The sequence below is a fragment of the Rhinoderma darwinii genome, chromosome 5, assembly GCF_050947455.1.
Source record: "Rhinoderma darwinii isolate aRhiDar2 chromosome 5, aRhiDar2.hap1, whole genome shotgun sequence".
NCBI lineage: Eukaryota > Metazoa > Chordata > Amphibia > Anura > Rhinodermatidae > Rhinoderma > Rhinoderma darwinii.
The window spans coordinates 253790124-253807215 of record NC_134691.1 but is presented as its reverse complement, the minus strand read 5'-3'; the positions used below and the strand labels follow the sequence as shown (position 1 = coordinate 253807215).

The following is a 17092-nucleotide window of genomic DNA, read 5'->3' as shown; positions in this document are numbered from 1 at the left end:
CAACCAATAGCTCAGTCGACTGCGCTATTGATTCCGTCAAAACGACGGAACCCTTTGCTGTTGAAAAATACAACTCGTCCCGGCCCATATATGGCTATGTCGACATATAAATGAAGTTATGACTATTGGAAGGGAGGAAAAAAACTAAAAAGAATGCTTGGGCATTAAGGCCAAAATAGGCGTAAGGGGTTAAAAAGAAAAATAAATACTGCTTACATAGGTGTACATAGCTATTAATCGGAGTCTCTCACTGCATACACACAGAGCTAGCAGCAACAGCTGAGGAGAAAGCTGACCGGTTTTGTCTGTTTCTTCTAGTCTCCTGCTGCTGTGTTGTAATACACAGGAATCCATTTTACATGCTAAAAAAGCAAAATCCAGAATTAAAGGGGTTTTCCCATCTGGGACATTTATGACCTATCCACAGGATATGTCATGAATGTCACATAGATGCGGGTCCCACCTCTAGGACCCGCAACTATCTCTAGAACTGGGCACCCTAAACCCTGTTCTACCTCTCTGTTGCGGCTGAAGCGTGTAATTTCCAACCATGATGAAGGAAACCGCGTAGCTCAGCTACGCTGTTTTCGGAAGTCCCAGTTAACTGAATGGCCGCTACGGAAACAGCGTAGCTCACATGCTACGCTGCTTCCGTACCTTGCCATTCACTACTATGGCACTTAAAGAAACAGCGTAACTCTTCTTCGTGGTCGGAAATCACATGCTTCAGCCGCAACACAGAGGTAGAATGGGGTTTAGGGGGCCCCGTTCTAAAGATAGATTCGGGTCCAACCTCTTGGACCTTAACCTATGTGATATTTGACATATCCTGTGGCTGTGTCATAAGTGTCCCCAATGGGAAAACCCTTTTAACTGAAATAGCAGCACGTATCTCCCCTGTGTGCACACGTTGCAATTCAGTCTCCCCTCACAGTGGTCTATCCAGGAATTTTCACGAAGCAATCTTGTGAGACTTTGACTGCTTTAGGTTTGCACGATACATGAAAACTTTGATACTGTTTCGATACCATGAACTCTGAAGTGGTTCAATACCATTATTTCATGTATTTCGATACTAAGCTGTGCGCCCGCACAGCTAAGGGCCTGTTCACATCACCGTTCGCTTTCCGTTCCGGGTTTCCGTCAGGTCAACCCCGCAACGGAAAGTGAAACCACAGCTTCCGTTTCAGTCACCATTGATATCAATGGTGATGGAAACCTCGCTAATGGTTTCCGTTCGTCACCATTCCGGCAGGTTTCCGTTATAACGACTGAATCAATAGCGGAGTCGACTGCGCTATTGATTCCATCGGAAAACCGACATACCTGGGTATGTCCTAACAACTGCCTGTGTGGTATCAGTACATGGGCTAATGTACTGGCATACAGATATATGCCTGTGCATTCATGTTTAAAAAAAAAAAAAATACACACACACTTTTTACAATAAACATTAAAATAAGTCTCAATACATAAAATACACATTTGGTATCGTCGTGACCGTAATAACAAATTTATAGTGTCGTTTATGATGTTTACGCTGTTCTAAAATAAAAACTGCTTGCTTTCATTTTCTGATGTGAGGCACGAGGTGTTGTGAATTTTGAACCTCCATGTGCCTTACATTAATAGTAATTAACCCCATCATGTACCTCACACATTAACCCAATGTTGTCCATTATGACTGAGGAACATGATTGGGTGAATTACTATTAACGTGAGGCACATGGAGGTTCAAAAGTCATCACACCTCGTGCCTCACATCAGAAAATGGAAGAACTTTTTTTTAAAAAATTATTATTGTTGGCAAAGTATTGTTTTGGTATCGAGTATCGAAATACTACATCAAGTATCTGTATCGAACTCCAAATTCTTGTATGGTGACAACCCTAGACTGCTCACTGCTGCATGGGGAGACTTCGGCTGAAGTTTCTCAGCTCTTAAAAGGCCAGAGCGTTTATCTCAATTAAGGGGGAAACATTTGTGAAAATAATTTTTATTTTTTTTATTTAAATTTATATAGATGCTGTAAAAGGGCTCTATATACATATAAATATAATATATATATATATATATATATATATGCACACTTCCTTACTACACACTCATCCACGTGTGTACAAGGGCTGGTATAATAGCTGGGTTTCACCTACTTGGTCGCCCACTATTACTACCGCCTTTATAATCAGGGTCACTAGGGTTATGCCTAGTTCCCCTACCTTTTCCTTATACTAACGTTGATCTAATTGCTTTAGCGGCTACTCAAGGGAATAGGACCGTACAATAAATACAATTGTATAGTAAATAAAGGGTAATATTTATTACTAACAATAATCACACTTGCATATAAAATGCACCAAACACAGAACACATTAACTGATCACAGTATAGTATCAGTATACCCGAATACACATAACACGTTAATATATACTGAGTATACTCACACTATACGTAGTACAGTATAAACACGGTATCCTATGTTATGCCTCCACCCACATACCTAAACATACACATGAATACAGTTACGTTACAATCCAATACATGCTCACTATTTCTGTATCACTCCCTCCTAATATAGCTTTCCCTATACTCTAAGGGTTAATAGCAAGGGTTACCAGGGACAGCAGGAGGATAAAGGGTTAACTTAGGAAAGGGTTAAAGTAAGGAGGGGGAGAACATAACGTGTAGCTGCTGCTACACGTGGATACTTAGCAGTCCATGTGGTACAAGTTGGTGTGGTCTCTCAGCAAGGGCCATGAGCAGGCCAGGAGGGAAGAGGAGACCCTTAGTGGAGTTGGGGAGCAGGAACAAGAGAGTGAGCTTTGGGAAAGATTGTCCTTTTAAACATCCCCGTGCACACCTGTGTGACCTCACAGGCTCATGCACGTGAAAGGGAGGGGCCTGGGCCTCATGGAATACCATTATCTAGTAGGTGAATGGGTATACACCTTTCTGGAGGGACAAATCTATATATATCTACACTCACATGTATATAGATATAAATATATAAAACACTTCCCTTTACAGATGCAAACATCAGTATTCTGGTCAGTATTTTGCTTCAGTATTTGGAAGCCAACACTAGTAGTGGAACATAAACCGAGAGAACCTATAATGGAAAGATTTGCACCTCTTCCGTATTTTAAACCCACTCATGGTTTTAGCTTCCAAATACTGAAGCAGAATACGGTGTGCATGAGGCCTTAAGGAGATGAAAATATAAAACGAGCTACCTCATGAGATTTCTCTAAGTGATTTATGAACATCCATTGCCTTTTTTTTATATTGACTGTATAATTGTATTACTTTACAAAAAATGTGCTATTTCTTGGACTTTTCAAAAGCTTTGTCAACTATTAGTGCACACTGGAAAGCTCATCAAGTAGATACGCAGAAGCCTCTCCAACAGACCACCTCTTTGAGAAGACCACCAGACTTTTCTGTATCAGATGTTCAGTTCACTAGATCCTACATATATTGGCCTCTTGTTTGAGCGGACCCACCATCTAGGAGACCATTTTTCAATGCACTTTGGGTAGTTGCCTTAGAGGAGTCACTGTATAACATACCCTAACCATGATAACTTTAGAAATTATTGTAATGTTTACCACCATCTGAGAAGACTGTGTGGAGCAATGGAAATTAATGATCTATCCCGCCATAGGTGATACCAGCCATTGAAGACTATGATCCCATATCACTAGGAACATTAGCCTTCCTACTACAGGATCAAAGGCTGAACGCTACACATTATTATTCTGTTTTTATTAGTGTGCACGATGATGTTGCTTATATACACACTGGTATTTTGTAGAACATTCTTACTGCAGAACATGCCTATGGTTCTAATTGGATGCATTGTTAATAATTAGCTTTTTTTTTTTTTTTTTTTTTTTTTTCTTTAGGGGTGTACGTCCATTTGGAGTCTCCTTATTAATTGCAGGTTGGGATGAAGAACGACCATATTTATTCCAGTCTGATCCTTCTGTAAGTAACATATGTAGAAAACTCACAAGGGAATATTCATTGACCAGTGACTTAATTCTCTGCCTTTCTGTGTGCTGTGGATCATGCTGGGCTGGAACAATGAAGTGTAGGACACTAATTAGTCACTGATTGGTCTGCGTCATACACTCCTCTGTACAACACCCAGTTGTCCATTGAGAAACTCATTAGCATAAATCTGAACTAGCTCATAACTTGATCAAAAATGATCGTTTTTCAAAATAAAAACCACTTATCTACATTACAGCGTCGATCAGATTATGTAGGAGATAGGGCACTTATAATCTGGTGACAGAGCCTCTTTAATGGCTGTGAGCTGTAGCTTGTAAAGCAGCTGTTTACCTGCATAATCGTGCGGCCAATAATGAATACACTCTTTATAGCCGCATGGCTTTGTATATAAGCAGGCATTTTACTGAATTGTGTGGCCATTTACAAGCTATTTCGCAGCCACGACGAGGCTTACCCTTGGTGTACCTACACATAACGGGCTGGCATTGTGTTTTTACCAAAAATTGCCGAGTTTTTTTTTTTTTTACTTCTCTGCTTGCACAGGTGTAGAACGTTGAAACCGTGTGCTTCACCTGTACAAGCTGCACAGCCAAATACTTATCGGCGTGTGGTCAAACTGCATGCAGCTCTTCACCACGCGGCTCGCTACTGTCATACGCCCGCTATGTGTACTGGCTCTCTAAGGCTGGGTTCACATATAGCATTTAGGTCCGGTTTAAATGGCTTTTTAGTAAGCACAAATGCAGCTACCAGATGTTTGCTGTTAGTCAACAACCCAACACACAATGGGTGAGTTGCCCATGGTAACCACCTCATTTTTCAGAAGCCCTGAAGATGAAAGCAGTGACCTGGTTTCCATGTGCAACTACTTCACTTTTCATTTGCACCAGTTTTGATACATCTCTGCCCATGTGTTGGTATGCTTTAGGTGGTGTGTTTTACAGCCATAGTTCGTAATTTTGCAAAATGCACCTGCCTGTGTTACAGTTTTTGGTGCTGCTTTTTGAGTTGCTTTTTGGTTTATTATTAACGCACCAAAAATTTGAAAGAATCTTTAGTTTATTAATTTCTGTGAGTATTGTATTTAGTAATGCATAGTTTTCATTCCCTTAATAAAAGTTTCTTTCTCCTCCAGGGGGCATATTTTGCATGGAAGGCTACAGCAATGGGCAAGAATTATGTAAATGGGAAGACTTTCCTTGAAAAAAGGTAAAAACTGTTCTTCATTGTATTTTTTTGACAGCAGAACAAAGTGTTGTAATAACAAGTAGGAGGTAATGGAGAGGAACGGCAAGCTCTTTTCTCACTTAGAATGAAGAATGTAATATTATGGCGAATTGTGACTTAACTGTTCAACCCTCCTAGAGGTAGGGGAAAATATACTCATGAAAATGATATCTATCTATTTTGGCTTATCCTTTTATTTGTTACAATCCGTCATGTGGTCTCATCCACCTCAATGGTCCATTGCCATCATGGACCATAGCTCAGAAAAGAAAGGAGACAAATCAAAGTATGGCAAACAAATGTGTAAACAGACCCTAAGAAAAATAAACTAGCATTAGAAACACTAAAATAGTAGGAATTAGACCTACTGGTAATGGTATTTCCAGGAGTCCATCATGACAGGAGGTTGCCCTCTCAAACTCTATAGGGACTGGATGTCAGAGTGGTTAAAAGGCCCCTCCCTCCACCTATTTTCCAGTGCTTTTTCAATTACTACACCAGGCTGGATGCAACCCAATTTTATTTATAGGGATAATAACTAACATGTTAATTTGCACAAATCAGAAATGTAATAAAGGGAGGGAATGTAAGGGTGCTGTCATGATGGACTCCTGTAAATACAATTACTGGTAGGTCTAATGCCTACTTTCCAGTACATCCCTCATGACCGCACCACAGGATCCATACCAAATTATAATGCTTTTTGGACTTTCCGTCCAAAACTTAAGATCTGTATCTGACAGACTGTCCAAACTATAGTGTCTGCAAAAGGTATGCTAGCTTGACCAAGTGGCAGATCTGGTCCACAGAGGCTTTTCTTCTCTGCCCAAGAGGGAGAGACCGCACTTGTAGAATGAACTTTTATGCCCAGCGGAGCACAGTCCTTGGGAACTGTAGGCTTCTTGAATGGTAATCATTACCCATCTTGCTAGAGAACATTTTGAAGCTTGCTTTCCTTTTATTATTTTTCGTCCGTAAAGGACGAATTCATTTTTATTAAGTATCCATGCGGATGTAACCTCCAGGGAATTGTACCTTTGTTCCTGCTGATCTTTTGGATCTGGATAAAAGGAAGGCAAAATTATTTCCTTATCTCTGTGAAAAGAAGTTGCCACTTTAGGAATAAAAGAGTGGTCTAGTTTTAGAACAATTTTGTTCTACTGGGTCTTTAAGGTTCTATGATGGAAGGAGATTGAATATCTCCAATACTTCTTGCTGATGGTGACTAAAAAAATCTGTTTTAAAGTTAAAACTCTTATGGATATAGAGTTGATGGGCTCAAAGGGAGGATCACAAAGAGCCGTCAAGACTATATTTAGGTCCCAAGAAGATGCTTCTCTTTTAAGGGATGGTTTTAATTTAGAAAACTGCCTGTGTAAATCTTTTGATCCACCTATGTTCAGCTAGGGAAGTGTTGAAAAAATTACTCTGAGCTGAAATTTGTACCTTTTAGGATACTAGGAGTAAGTCCCCTTTTTTAAACCCCGCTTGAAGAAAATCTAGGATTTTTGCTGTTAGGTGAAAAAATGGTCTGGACCTTGATCTCCATGTCGGGAACAGAATTTCTTCCATATTTTTCTGTAGAATTTTGAAGTTACCTCCTTATGGCTTAAAAGAATGGTTGATTTTTACCTCTTCTGAAAGCCCATGGTTTCTCAGGATCTGCCTTCAGGATCCATGCTGATAGGTTTAGAGTCTCCACTTCTTGATAAAATAATGGCCCCTGGGAGAGAAGGTCCCTTTATTACCGGGAGTATGATCAGGTCTTCCAATGCCAACCGTCTCAGGATTGGGAACCAGCTCCTCTTTGGCCAGTATGGAAAAATTTATAATTAGGTTTAACTCCTCCTTGAGCCTCCTTAATACTCCCGGAATTAGAGGGAATGGAGGAAACGCATAAGCCAGCTACATGTCCAACTGATGGGACAACACATCTACTCCTACCGGGTTGACTCTGGAGTTTAGGGAAAAAAAGGTATCCACCTGAGCATTTTATTTTGTGTCAAATAGATCCACTTGAGGACGACCTCATTTCTGGGTTTCTACTTTCTCCTGGATCTATTTTTTTTTCTGGCTCAGGACACAGAAAATATATCCGCCGACTTTATAAGTGGACTGCTGAGACGGATAGGACGTTTTCCTTTGCCCAGCTGAAAATTTGAGTGGAGAGAGCCTGGAGACGAGCATGTCTTGTTCCCCCTTTTCTTTTACTAGTGGAAGAGCTTGCTTGAGGCTTTCCCAAACTGCTCTGTTCCTTGTAGTTGGAATACATTTTTCCTATTTGAGGAGACCAGATATCTTGGAAGTGCTTGTCTTGAATTATAGACCCCCAACCTTGTTTGCTGGCGTCTGTGGTGACTACCACGTATGAAGAGAACTTCCATGGAATTCCTCTGTTTAGGTTGTTTTCACTGACTCTGGAATCAATATCTTTGACTTTAGTGACATATGTTTGTGATCCTACTGGGATTTATTTAGATTTTGTAAATTCCGAGAATGGAACTGGCACCACGGGATGGATTAGATACAAAAAGTAATCAATCCTAGGATCCGCATCCCCTCTTTTACCGAACAGCTGTTCTGCCTTCAATATTCCTTTCTACCAGGGGGAAAACCACTTCACCTACAAAACGAGACGAGGAAGGAGTCCAATAGTACTCTTAAGAATATTTTTTGCATTTGGGGAGAGAGGTTTGATTTTTCTCAAACTTATTAACCAACCCAAGCTTTGTAGAAGGGCCAGGACTTCGGTTCATTGGATTCTTTAGGATGGATGGGGTATCTGCCACCAGAAGAAAGTAGTCTAGTCTTAGGAACGCCATAATTTCCGGAATAATCTTCGTAAACACCCTGGGGGCTGAGGAAATTCCAAAAGGGAGACCAACAAATTGGTAGATGGACCACCCTGAATTGCGAATCTGTGATACTTTTGGTATAAAGGCTGGATCGGGATGTGATCAGCATCCTTTAGATCTATTGTGCACATAGATGCCCCTTGATTTTATTCGTGGAGTAGTAGTTCAGATAGACTCCTTCTTGAACTTTCAATATTTTACTCCTTTGTTCAAACCTTTTAGGTTGATCTTTCTGTAGGATCCGTTCGGCTTCTTTATCAGGAAAATTTTTGAATGGCCGTTTTTTTACTTAGTTCTGAGATACAGGAGAAACTCCCTTCATACGTAGCAGTTTCTGGGTATTGCTGATGAGGACATGTTGAAGATATCTGGATTGGCATGAAGTCAACTGAAATTTTTCTGGCGGTAGAGAGAAATTCTATTTTGTATCCCTCTTCTATAATCCGTAGTTCACAAGGATTATGGGTAATTTTAGTCCATTCTGAATGAAAATGTAGGAGTCCCTCCCCCACCACGCTCCTGACGTCATTGTTTTGTGGGCTGGAAAGAATTGTTGGGATTGAGAAGAAACCTTCACCTCTATAGCTCGGTTGTTGATGAAATTTCCGAAACTCAGGGGTATTTTTTGGTTTCTCTTCTGGAAACCCTTTCTTTTTATCAGAAGCGTTCTCCAACATATTATCAAGGAGTGGTCCGAACATCAACATCCCAAGAAAAAGAGCGAGAACACAATTTATTTATTTTTATTTTCTATCCACTGACCATGTCTTGAGCCACAAAGCTCTTCTAGCAGCATTGAATAGGGCCCCATTTCTGGGAGAAAGCCAGACTGACTCAGCAGATGTGTCCGCCAAAAAACCTGTTGCCATTTCGAGAAGAGGAAAATATTCCAGTATGTCATCTCTGGAGGTTTTCATAATCAAATGACTTTCCAATTGATTTAACCATATAAACATGGCTTTTGCGACATATGTAGCCGCAATATTGGTTGAGATTAGGGCGGGAGAAAATATCCACATTCTTTTTAGAAGATAGTCTGCCTTGCGGTCCATGGAATCCTCAAAGGGGATTGCTGTCTTTTTTTTTTGCTACAAGGATGTCTACTTTGGGAATAACATCCAAGGCCTTTGTGTCTTCAGCATCAAAGAGAAGCCTATTTTAAAATTCTCGTGAAATAAATAGCCTCTTTTCCAAATCTTCCCATTCTTCAAATATTTTACAAGAGGTTTTTATTTATAGGGAAAAAAAAAATTCCTTTCTTTAACCCCTTCACTCTCAGCGACGTAATATTCAGTCATGCTGACCACCCCGTTCGCGCTCAGTGACGGAATAGTACGTCGCGGGAGTAATTTCGGCCGTCTTCCCGACACATGCAGGAGCTGTGACAGCTCCTGTCTTGTACAACGGTTGCCGCAGCTCCTATAGCGGGGACCGATCTGTGTCCCCGCTGATTAACCCCTTAAAAGCCACGTTCAACAGAGATCGTGGCTTTTTAGGGGTTAAGCTACCATCGCCGGCCTGCTACACGATAGCGGCCGGCGATGGTGACTATGGCAACCGGACACCTAACAATGGCGTCCGGCTATGCCATCGACTGAAGCCTAGTGGGTCCTGACAGTCAGGACCCACTATGCTTGCTGTCAGTGAGTAGCTGACAGCTCTGATACACTGCACTACGCATGTAGTGCAGTGTATTAGAATTGCGATAAGGGCCTCCTGCCCTCAAGTCCCCTAGTGGGACAAAGTAATAAAGTAAAAAAAAATGTGTGAAAATAAAAGTAAAAATCCCCCTTTTTCCCTGATCAGTCCTTTTATTATTAATAAAAATATGTAAACAAACTATACATAATTGGTATCGCCGTGTCCGTAACGGCCTGAACTACAAAATTATTTTATTTATCCCAAGCGGTGAACGCCATAAAATAATAAACCGTACCAGAATCACAATTGTTTGGTCACTTCACCTCCCAAAAAATTGAATAAAGAGATCAAAAAGTTGCACGTACCTAAAAATGGTACTGATCGAAACAACTACAGTTCGTTACGCAAAAAAGTCCTTGCGTGGCTTTATTGATGGAAAAATAAAGTTCTGACTCTTAGACTATGGCAACCCACCGCACCGTGTGATTGTTCAGTGAAAGAAGCTGGGCTGGAACAATGAAGTGAATGACACTGATTGGTCAGTCATACACTCCTCTGTACAGCGCCCAGTTGGTCATTAAGAAACTAGCATAAATCTAAAATTGTTCATAACTTGCTCAAATTATCGTTTTTCAAAATAAGAACCACTGCTGTTATCTACAGTGAAGGAAATAAGTATTTCATCCTAGGTCCCTGTGCCTGGGACATCGATGGAGTTCCTTGAGGTAGCGCAAGGGAGGCTACTGACTCTTTTACTTCCCGTGTTATAGTCCTCAGTTCAGACATAAATAAAGGTTGTTCCTCAACAACTTTTACTATTCAATCTTGGCATAATTGTTTCTTATGCGTATCCTGCAGCTTTTTCCCGCAGGTTGCGCATTTTCTACCTTTTTCTTTTTTAGGTACAGCTGCTTCAGAGAAGGATCTTTTATCTAATAAAGAGAGGAAGGAAGGTAAAGATCCCTGTAACAGAGTATGAGAGACCCTGGGATTCATCCACAACATAATCTGATCGGGAAGAATCCATAACCGATACGATGGACTCTCAATCAGGATTTGTAGATACATATTAGTAAATACTAATAAGACATCGCTTTCTTACCTGTGCGGATCCCTTAAATAGCAGGTTAGATTTGAATTTCTGCCTCCCAAGATGGCCGTGGACCGGAAATAGATTGACATCACTTCCGGTGATGCTGCCGCTTATACAGAACGACGTGGCGTCAGCCGTTACTTCCGGTTTACAATACTCCGGATAGGGGAAAGACCGGTTACCTGGTCTTCTCCAAAATGGCCACGCCACAACTCCGTAACGGCTATCGAAATCTTCCGACCCCTGGTCGCCTAGGACCCCGCATTTGTACGGACGTACTCTGATTAGCAACCGGGGTTGGAACGCTAAGGCACCTCTACCGAGAGGTGTTAGCATGGGCAATGTAACGAGGAAAGTAAGAAGAAGCTTAGCTCCCCGATCTCACCCCTTGCTCCATTCTTTGTTCTTCCAGGTAGCAGATTCTCTCTGCACCTGTCCACTGTAGGGATAGGAAGAATACTGGCAAGTGGATATAGGGAGGGGGCCTTTTAACCTCTGTCTTCCTCTCCCTATAGAGGTCAAGAGGGCAAACTCCTGTGGTGCTGTCATGGGGAACGTACTGGAACGATTAGGTATTGTTTGGCACATACTTTAGTTCCTATTTAAAAATCTCTTGACACTGCTTGGCTAACAGCGTATAAAAAGAAAAGTTCATCAATGGGAACAGCAGACAGCAACTAAAAAAATTACCAAAACCCTTCGGGTTAACTTGATTTTAGAACTATTCTAGCCTCCATTATTAATAGGCTTTTCTCATATTCTTTATAGATATAATGAAGATCTTGAACTGGAAGATGCCATCCACACAGCAATTTTAACACTGAAGGTATTGTAGTACATAGAAGAAATGTTATTGTACTGTATGTCATAACCACCGTATCCTATAATACTACTGGTATGTATTTCAACAGGAAAGCTTTGAGGGTCAGATGACAGAAGACAACATTGAAGTGGGTATCTGCAATGAAGCTGGATTTAAGCGACTCACTCCTGCTGAAGTCAAGGATTACTTGGCAGCTATAGCATAAATGGTTTCCAGTTGGGGAGGTCGGTTAATGTAGATTTTTTTTTTCTGCCATTAAAGGATACAACAATTTTCTTTGCAGATTTTTTTGCATACTTTCTTATTTCTACCTGTCTGATAGATCTTTTTAAAAATGACATGGATCTAATCACAATAAACAAGATCAACTACGTTTTTTTTTTTTGTGCTTTTTTCTTTAACAATCAGTATTTGTCTTTAAGCGTATACACCAGATTAGTACAGTGCTCTGGAAAAGTAATCTTTAGAAAAACAAAAATCTCTACTCTACTTGGTATTGCAGCTCATGGACAAGAGTCTTGTGGTTTCTGGGGGGCGGTGGGTATAGGTTTTTTGTTTGTCTTTAATCTAAAGCAACCCCTTTTTAAACTACTTTTCTTATTTAGAAAGCACCTGAGCTAATAGTGGTCCCCCGACTATGGCCTTCATTTATTAGCTGGAGCCGAGAATGGCTACAAAGATTCTCCCTGTGCAGTAGATGGACAGCCCATTGATGTCAATGAGCATAGTGCAATGCTTAACCCCTTAATGACCGGGCCATTTTGCACGTTAATGACCAAGGATTATTTTTTGTTTTTTCACGGTCGCATTCCAAGAGTCGTAACTCTTTTTTTTATTCCGTCGACATAGCCGTATAAGGGCTTGTTTTTTGCGGGACGAGTTGTATTTTGTAATTGTACCATTTTTAGATGCTTATAACATATTGATTAACTTTTATTAACTTTATTTTAGGAGAGAATTGAAAATAAGCAGCTATTCCAGCATTCATTTTCACGTTATAAATTTACGCCGTTTACTATGCAGCGTAAATAACATGTTAACTTTATTCTATGGGTCGGCACGATTACGGGGATACCAAATATGTAGAGGTTTTATATGTTTTTTCTACGTTTGCACAATAAAAACCCTTTTAGAAAAAAATTACTTGTTTTTGCATCGCCGCAATCCAAGAGCCGTAACGTTTTTATTTTTCCGTCGATGTGGCCGTACGTGGGCTTGATTTTTGCGGGACAATGTGTAGTTTTTATTAGTACTATTTTGGGGTACATAGGACTTATAGATTAACTTTTATTTTATTTTTTATGGGGGGAATGGGAGAAAAGAGAGAATTTTGACGTTGTTTTTTGCGTTTTCTTTGGACGCCGTTCATCCGGCGGTTTAATTAATATGTTCATTTTATTGGTCAAGTTGTTACGAACGCGGGGATACCATATATGTGTATGTGTTATTTGTTTTGACCGTTTTACTAAATAAAACCACTTTTTGGGCCAAAAAAGTAGTTTTATTTGACTTTGACTGTAATTATTTTTTATTTTTTTTCACAAACTTTATTTAACTGTTTTACTTTTTTTTTTTTTTTTAGTCCCACCAGGGGACTTCACTATGCGATGTGCCGATCGCATATATAATGCTTTGGTATACTTCGTATACCAAAGCATTATTGCCTGTCAGTGTAAAACTGACAGGCAATCTATTAGGCCATGCCTCCGGCATCGCCTAACAGGCAGATGCTGAAGACAGACCTGGGGGTCTTTGTTAGACCCCCGGCTGTCATGGAAACCCGACGGCGACCCGCGATTTGTTTGCGGGGGCGCCGATCGGGTGACAGAGGGAGCTCCCCCCTCTGTCAAACACATTAAATGCCGCTGTCACTATTGACAGCGGCATTTAATGGGTTAAACTGCCGGAATCGGCACGCGCTTCGATTCCGGCAGTTGCAGCAGGAGCCAGGCTGTGTATAACAGCCGTGCTCCTGCCGCTGATCGCGTGGGTACACTGTCAGTACCCGCGCGATCACAGGACGGATATATCCGTTCTCCTGCGCGAACTAGCAGCTGCTGAGGACGGATATATCCGTCCTTCGTCGTTAAGGAGTTAAAGAGGCTCTGTCACCAGTTTATACGTTCCCGATCTCCTACCTAATGTAAACGGTGCTGTAATGTAGATAAGTGTTTTTTATTTTGAAAACTATCATTTTTTAGCAAGTTATGTACAATTTTAGATTTATGCTAATTAGTTCTTAATGACCAACTGTGCGTTGTTTTTTTTTTTTTTACCAAGTGGGCGTTGTAAAGAGAAGTGTATGACGCTGACCAATCAGCGTCATACACTTCTCTTCATTCCAGCCAGTTTCACTGCACAGCGTAATCTCCCTTCCTACCACAGGTCCTTCACCAGAGCGATAGAAAAGTCAACAGACATCACCTCCAGCCGTGCCAGGACGTTTATCAGAATCTGCAGTGGCTGGAGGCGATGTCTATTAAGTCTTCTATGGCTCCGATGAAGAACCTGTGGGAGGAAGTCCCGTCACAGCGTGATCTCGCGAGATCACGCTGTGCTGTGAATGGAGAGAAGTGTATGACGCTGATTGGTCAGCCTCATACACTTCTCTTTACAACGCCCACTTGGTTAAAAGAATAAAAACGCACAGTTGGTCATTAAGAACTAATTAGCATAAATCTAAACTTGTTCATAACGTGCTCAAAAATTATTGTTTTTCAAAATAAGTCACTGTTAACTACATTAAAGTGCCTATTAGATTAGGTAGGAGGGCAGTTATAAACTGGTTACAGAGCCTCTTTAATTTCCCTTGTGGTGCTATATAAGCTACCCTACCAAATGTATGTTTGCGAGAATTAAAGGACTGATACACAGGATTTGTTGTCTATTACCATGGATACACAGTGGCTGAGGAGAAAGATATTTTGCGATTTAGGTTTGAATTTTAGTGAAGCCTTCCAATGTGAAATGTAGTGTTTTGGGCAATGATATGCCCTAAACCTGGCTAATACAGTATACAAAATGCAAGAATTAAAAATATCAGGAATAAAAACAAAAAAGCAAGAAAGGAGTAGAAGAAGCTATAGGATTCTAAACACAACAAAAGTACATGAAGTTACATGATTACCTGATAATCTTCAATATTAATATCACTACTCATCACAAATGTATATTGTACATAATACCCTAAAGATAAAAGTTCCTGCCCTTAATCCCTTCCCACTGTGGCCACTGACAGCCTTACTTTTCAAATCTGACTTTGGAATGTCTAATTTTCAAGAAAATTTCAAAAGGCTGTTTTCATGGACCAGTTCAGTTCTGAAGAGGTTTTGAGGGCCCCATAAGTCACCCCAATTTAAAAACTGCACCCCTGAAAGTATTCAAAACCACATTTAGAAAGTTTCTTAACCCCTTTTAGGCACTAGAATTAAAGCAAACTAGAGGGGAAATTTACAAAACAAAATATATATTTTTTTCAGAATTTCATTTTTACTTTTTTTTGTTCTGTAACACACGGTTTTACAAGAGAAACACAACTCAACGTTTGTTGCCCTGATTCTGCAGTTTTTAGAAATATCCCACATGTGGCCCTAGTGTGATAATGGACTGAAGCACAGACCCCAGAAGCAAAGGTGCACCTAGTGAATTTTGGGGCCTTCTTTTTATTAGATTATATTTTAAGCAACATGGTTTGAAGAAGTGATGCCAAAACAAAGGAAACACTCCAAAAAAGACCATTTTGGAGACTACACCCCACAATTCATCTAGGAGTGTAGTGATCATTTTGAGCCCCAACAAGATGTAGTTTTAGCTAAAAAAAATAAATCCATTTCCATAAGGAATAAAGGAAAAAAAAGCCCCAATATTTTGTAAAGCACTTTCTCCAGAGTATGTAAATACCTCATATGTTCTCATAAACTGCTGTTTTGGCACATGGCAGAGCTTATAAGGCAAGGAGTGCTATTTGGCTTTTGGAGCGTAGATTTTGCTGGATTGGTTTCTTGGCACCATGTAGCTTTTGTAAAGCCCCTGTGTTACCAAAACAGTTGAAGCTCCCCAAAAGTGACTCCATTTTGGAAACTACACACCTTGAGGAATTAATCTAGGGGTGTAGTGAGCATTTTGAGCGCACAGGTGTTTCATAGTTTTCATTAGCATTGGGCAGTGAAAATAAAAATATATTTTTTTTTCCCCACTTAGACGTAGCTTTAGCTCAATTTTTAATTCTCTCAACAAATAAAAGGAGAAAAAGAACCCCAACATTTGTAAAGCCATTTCTCCCAAGTACAGCAATACTCCATATGTGGTCATAAACTGCTTTTTCGGCACACAGTAGGGCTCAGAAGGGAAGCAGTGCCATTTGGTTTTTGGAGTGCAGATTTTTGCTGGATTGGTTTCTGGGCGCTATGTCGCATTTGCAAAGCACCTGTGGGACCAAAACAGTGAAAACCTCTGAGAAGTGACCCCATTTTGGAAACCACACCCCTCATGGTATTCACCTAGGTGTGTTGTGAGCATGTTAACCCCGCAGGTGTTTCCAGAAATTAGTGTGCACTCGATGCTGCTGTCGTGGAAGTCAATGGCACAAAATATATTAGACTGAAATTTAGATGAGTGTTCCAACAAACACCCATGCCAGGAACTTTATCCAGCATCCTAATCAGGTGATTACATATTGATATATATCGAGAGAGGAGAAATAAAACAGACGCTGCTGGTATGCACAAAATACTCTTCTGGGAGTTAATTGCCAAACTCAACTACAATAATATCATTCAAAAGGAGTGTAGGCTTGAGGTTAACCAATCAGGCAATATTTCTTATTCAGCCAATTACAGACCTATGATACATTCCAGATATATTATAATAATGCTTCACACATCAGGTTTGCAGCCTTATCTCTCTTGGCAAGAATATTCCTGTAAGATGGGGGAGGCATTCTCAGATGCATATTTGCCGCCCTCCCATCTCACTTCCTGTCCCTTCTCTCCAATCCTTGTATGGGAACCAAGGTCAAAGATAACTAACTTTAATAACATACGAAATCAACATTAATATACTAGTCTTAAAGGAACAATGACTTTCTTATTCACTACAAAAGAACCAAGATGGGACCTCCAGACAAGATGACCGCTGCACGAAATTAAATCATTTAAACATTACTTTAATTACTTTCACAACATGCAAAGAACATTAAAAGATAACCCATTTCTTTGAGACGCCTCTAGAATTATATAGAGGAAAGGTCATTACAAAATGGAGAATACATATCTTTGTAATTTGGCATCCTGCTTGATAATTCATAATGTAATTTAATACAGAGAATATAAGCAAATAAACCATCCTTCACAAACCCCCCTTTTTCTCATATTAAATTACAGAAATTATATATTATAAACCTCAATCAATATATCAATAGGGCCACAACTAATAATA

At 40.2% G+C, this 17092-nt stretch overlaps 1 protein-coding gene across 1 annotated transcript in view; it reads left to right on the top strand.

The window, feature by feature from the left end:
* Positions 1–12029, top strand: part of PSMA2 (proteasome 20S subunit alpha 2) — a 33626-nt gene extending 21597 nt beyond the window's left edge. Inside the window, exons 5-8 of the mRNA XM_075827045.1 lie at positions 3906–3987; positions 5153–5226; positions 11602–11659; positions 11745–12029. Coding sequence (XP_075683160.1) covers positions 3906–3987; positions 5153–5226; positions 11602–11659; positions 11745–11861 — 331 coding nt within the window. The 3' untranslated portion in view covers positions 11862–12029. The remainder of the gene's footprint in view (positions 1–3905; positions 3988–5152; positions 5227–11601; positions 11660–11744) is intronic.
* Positions 12030–17092: the final 5063 nt, after the last annotated feature.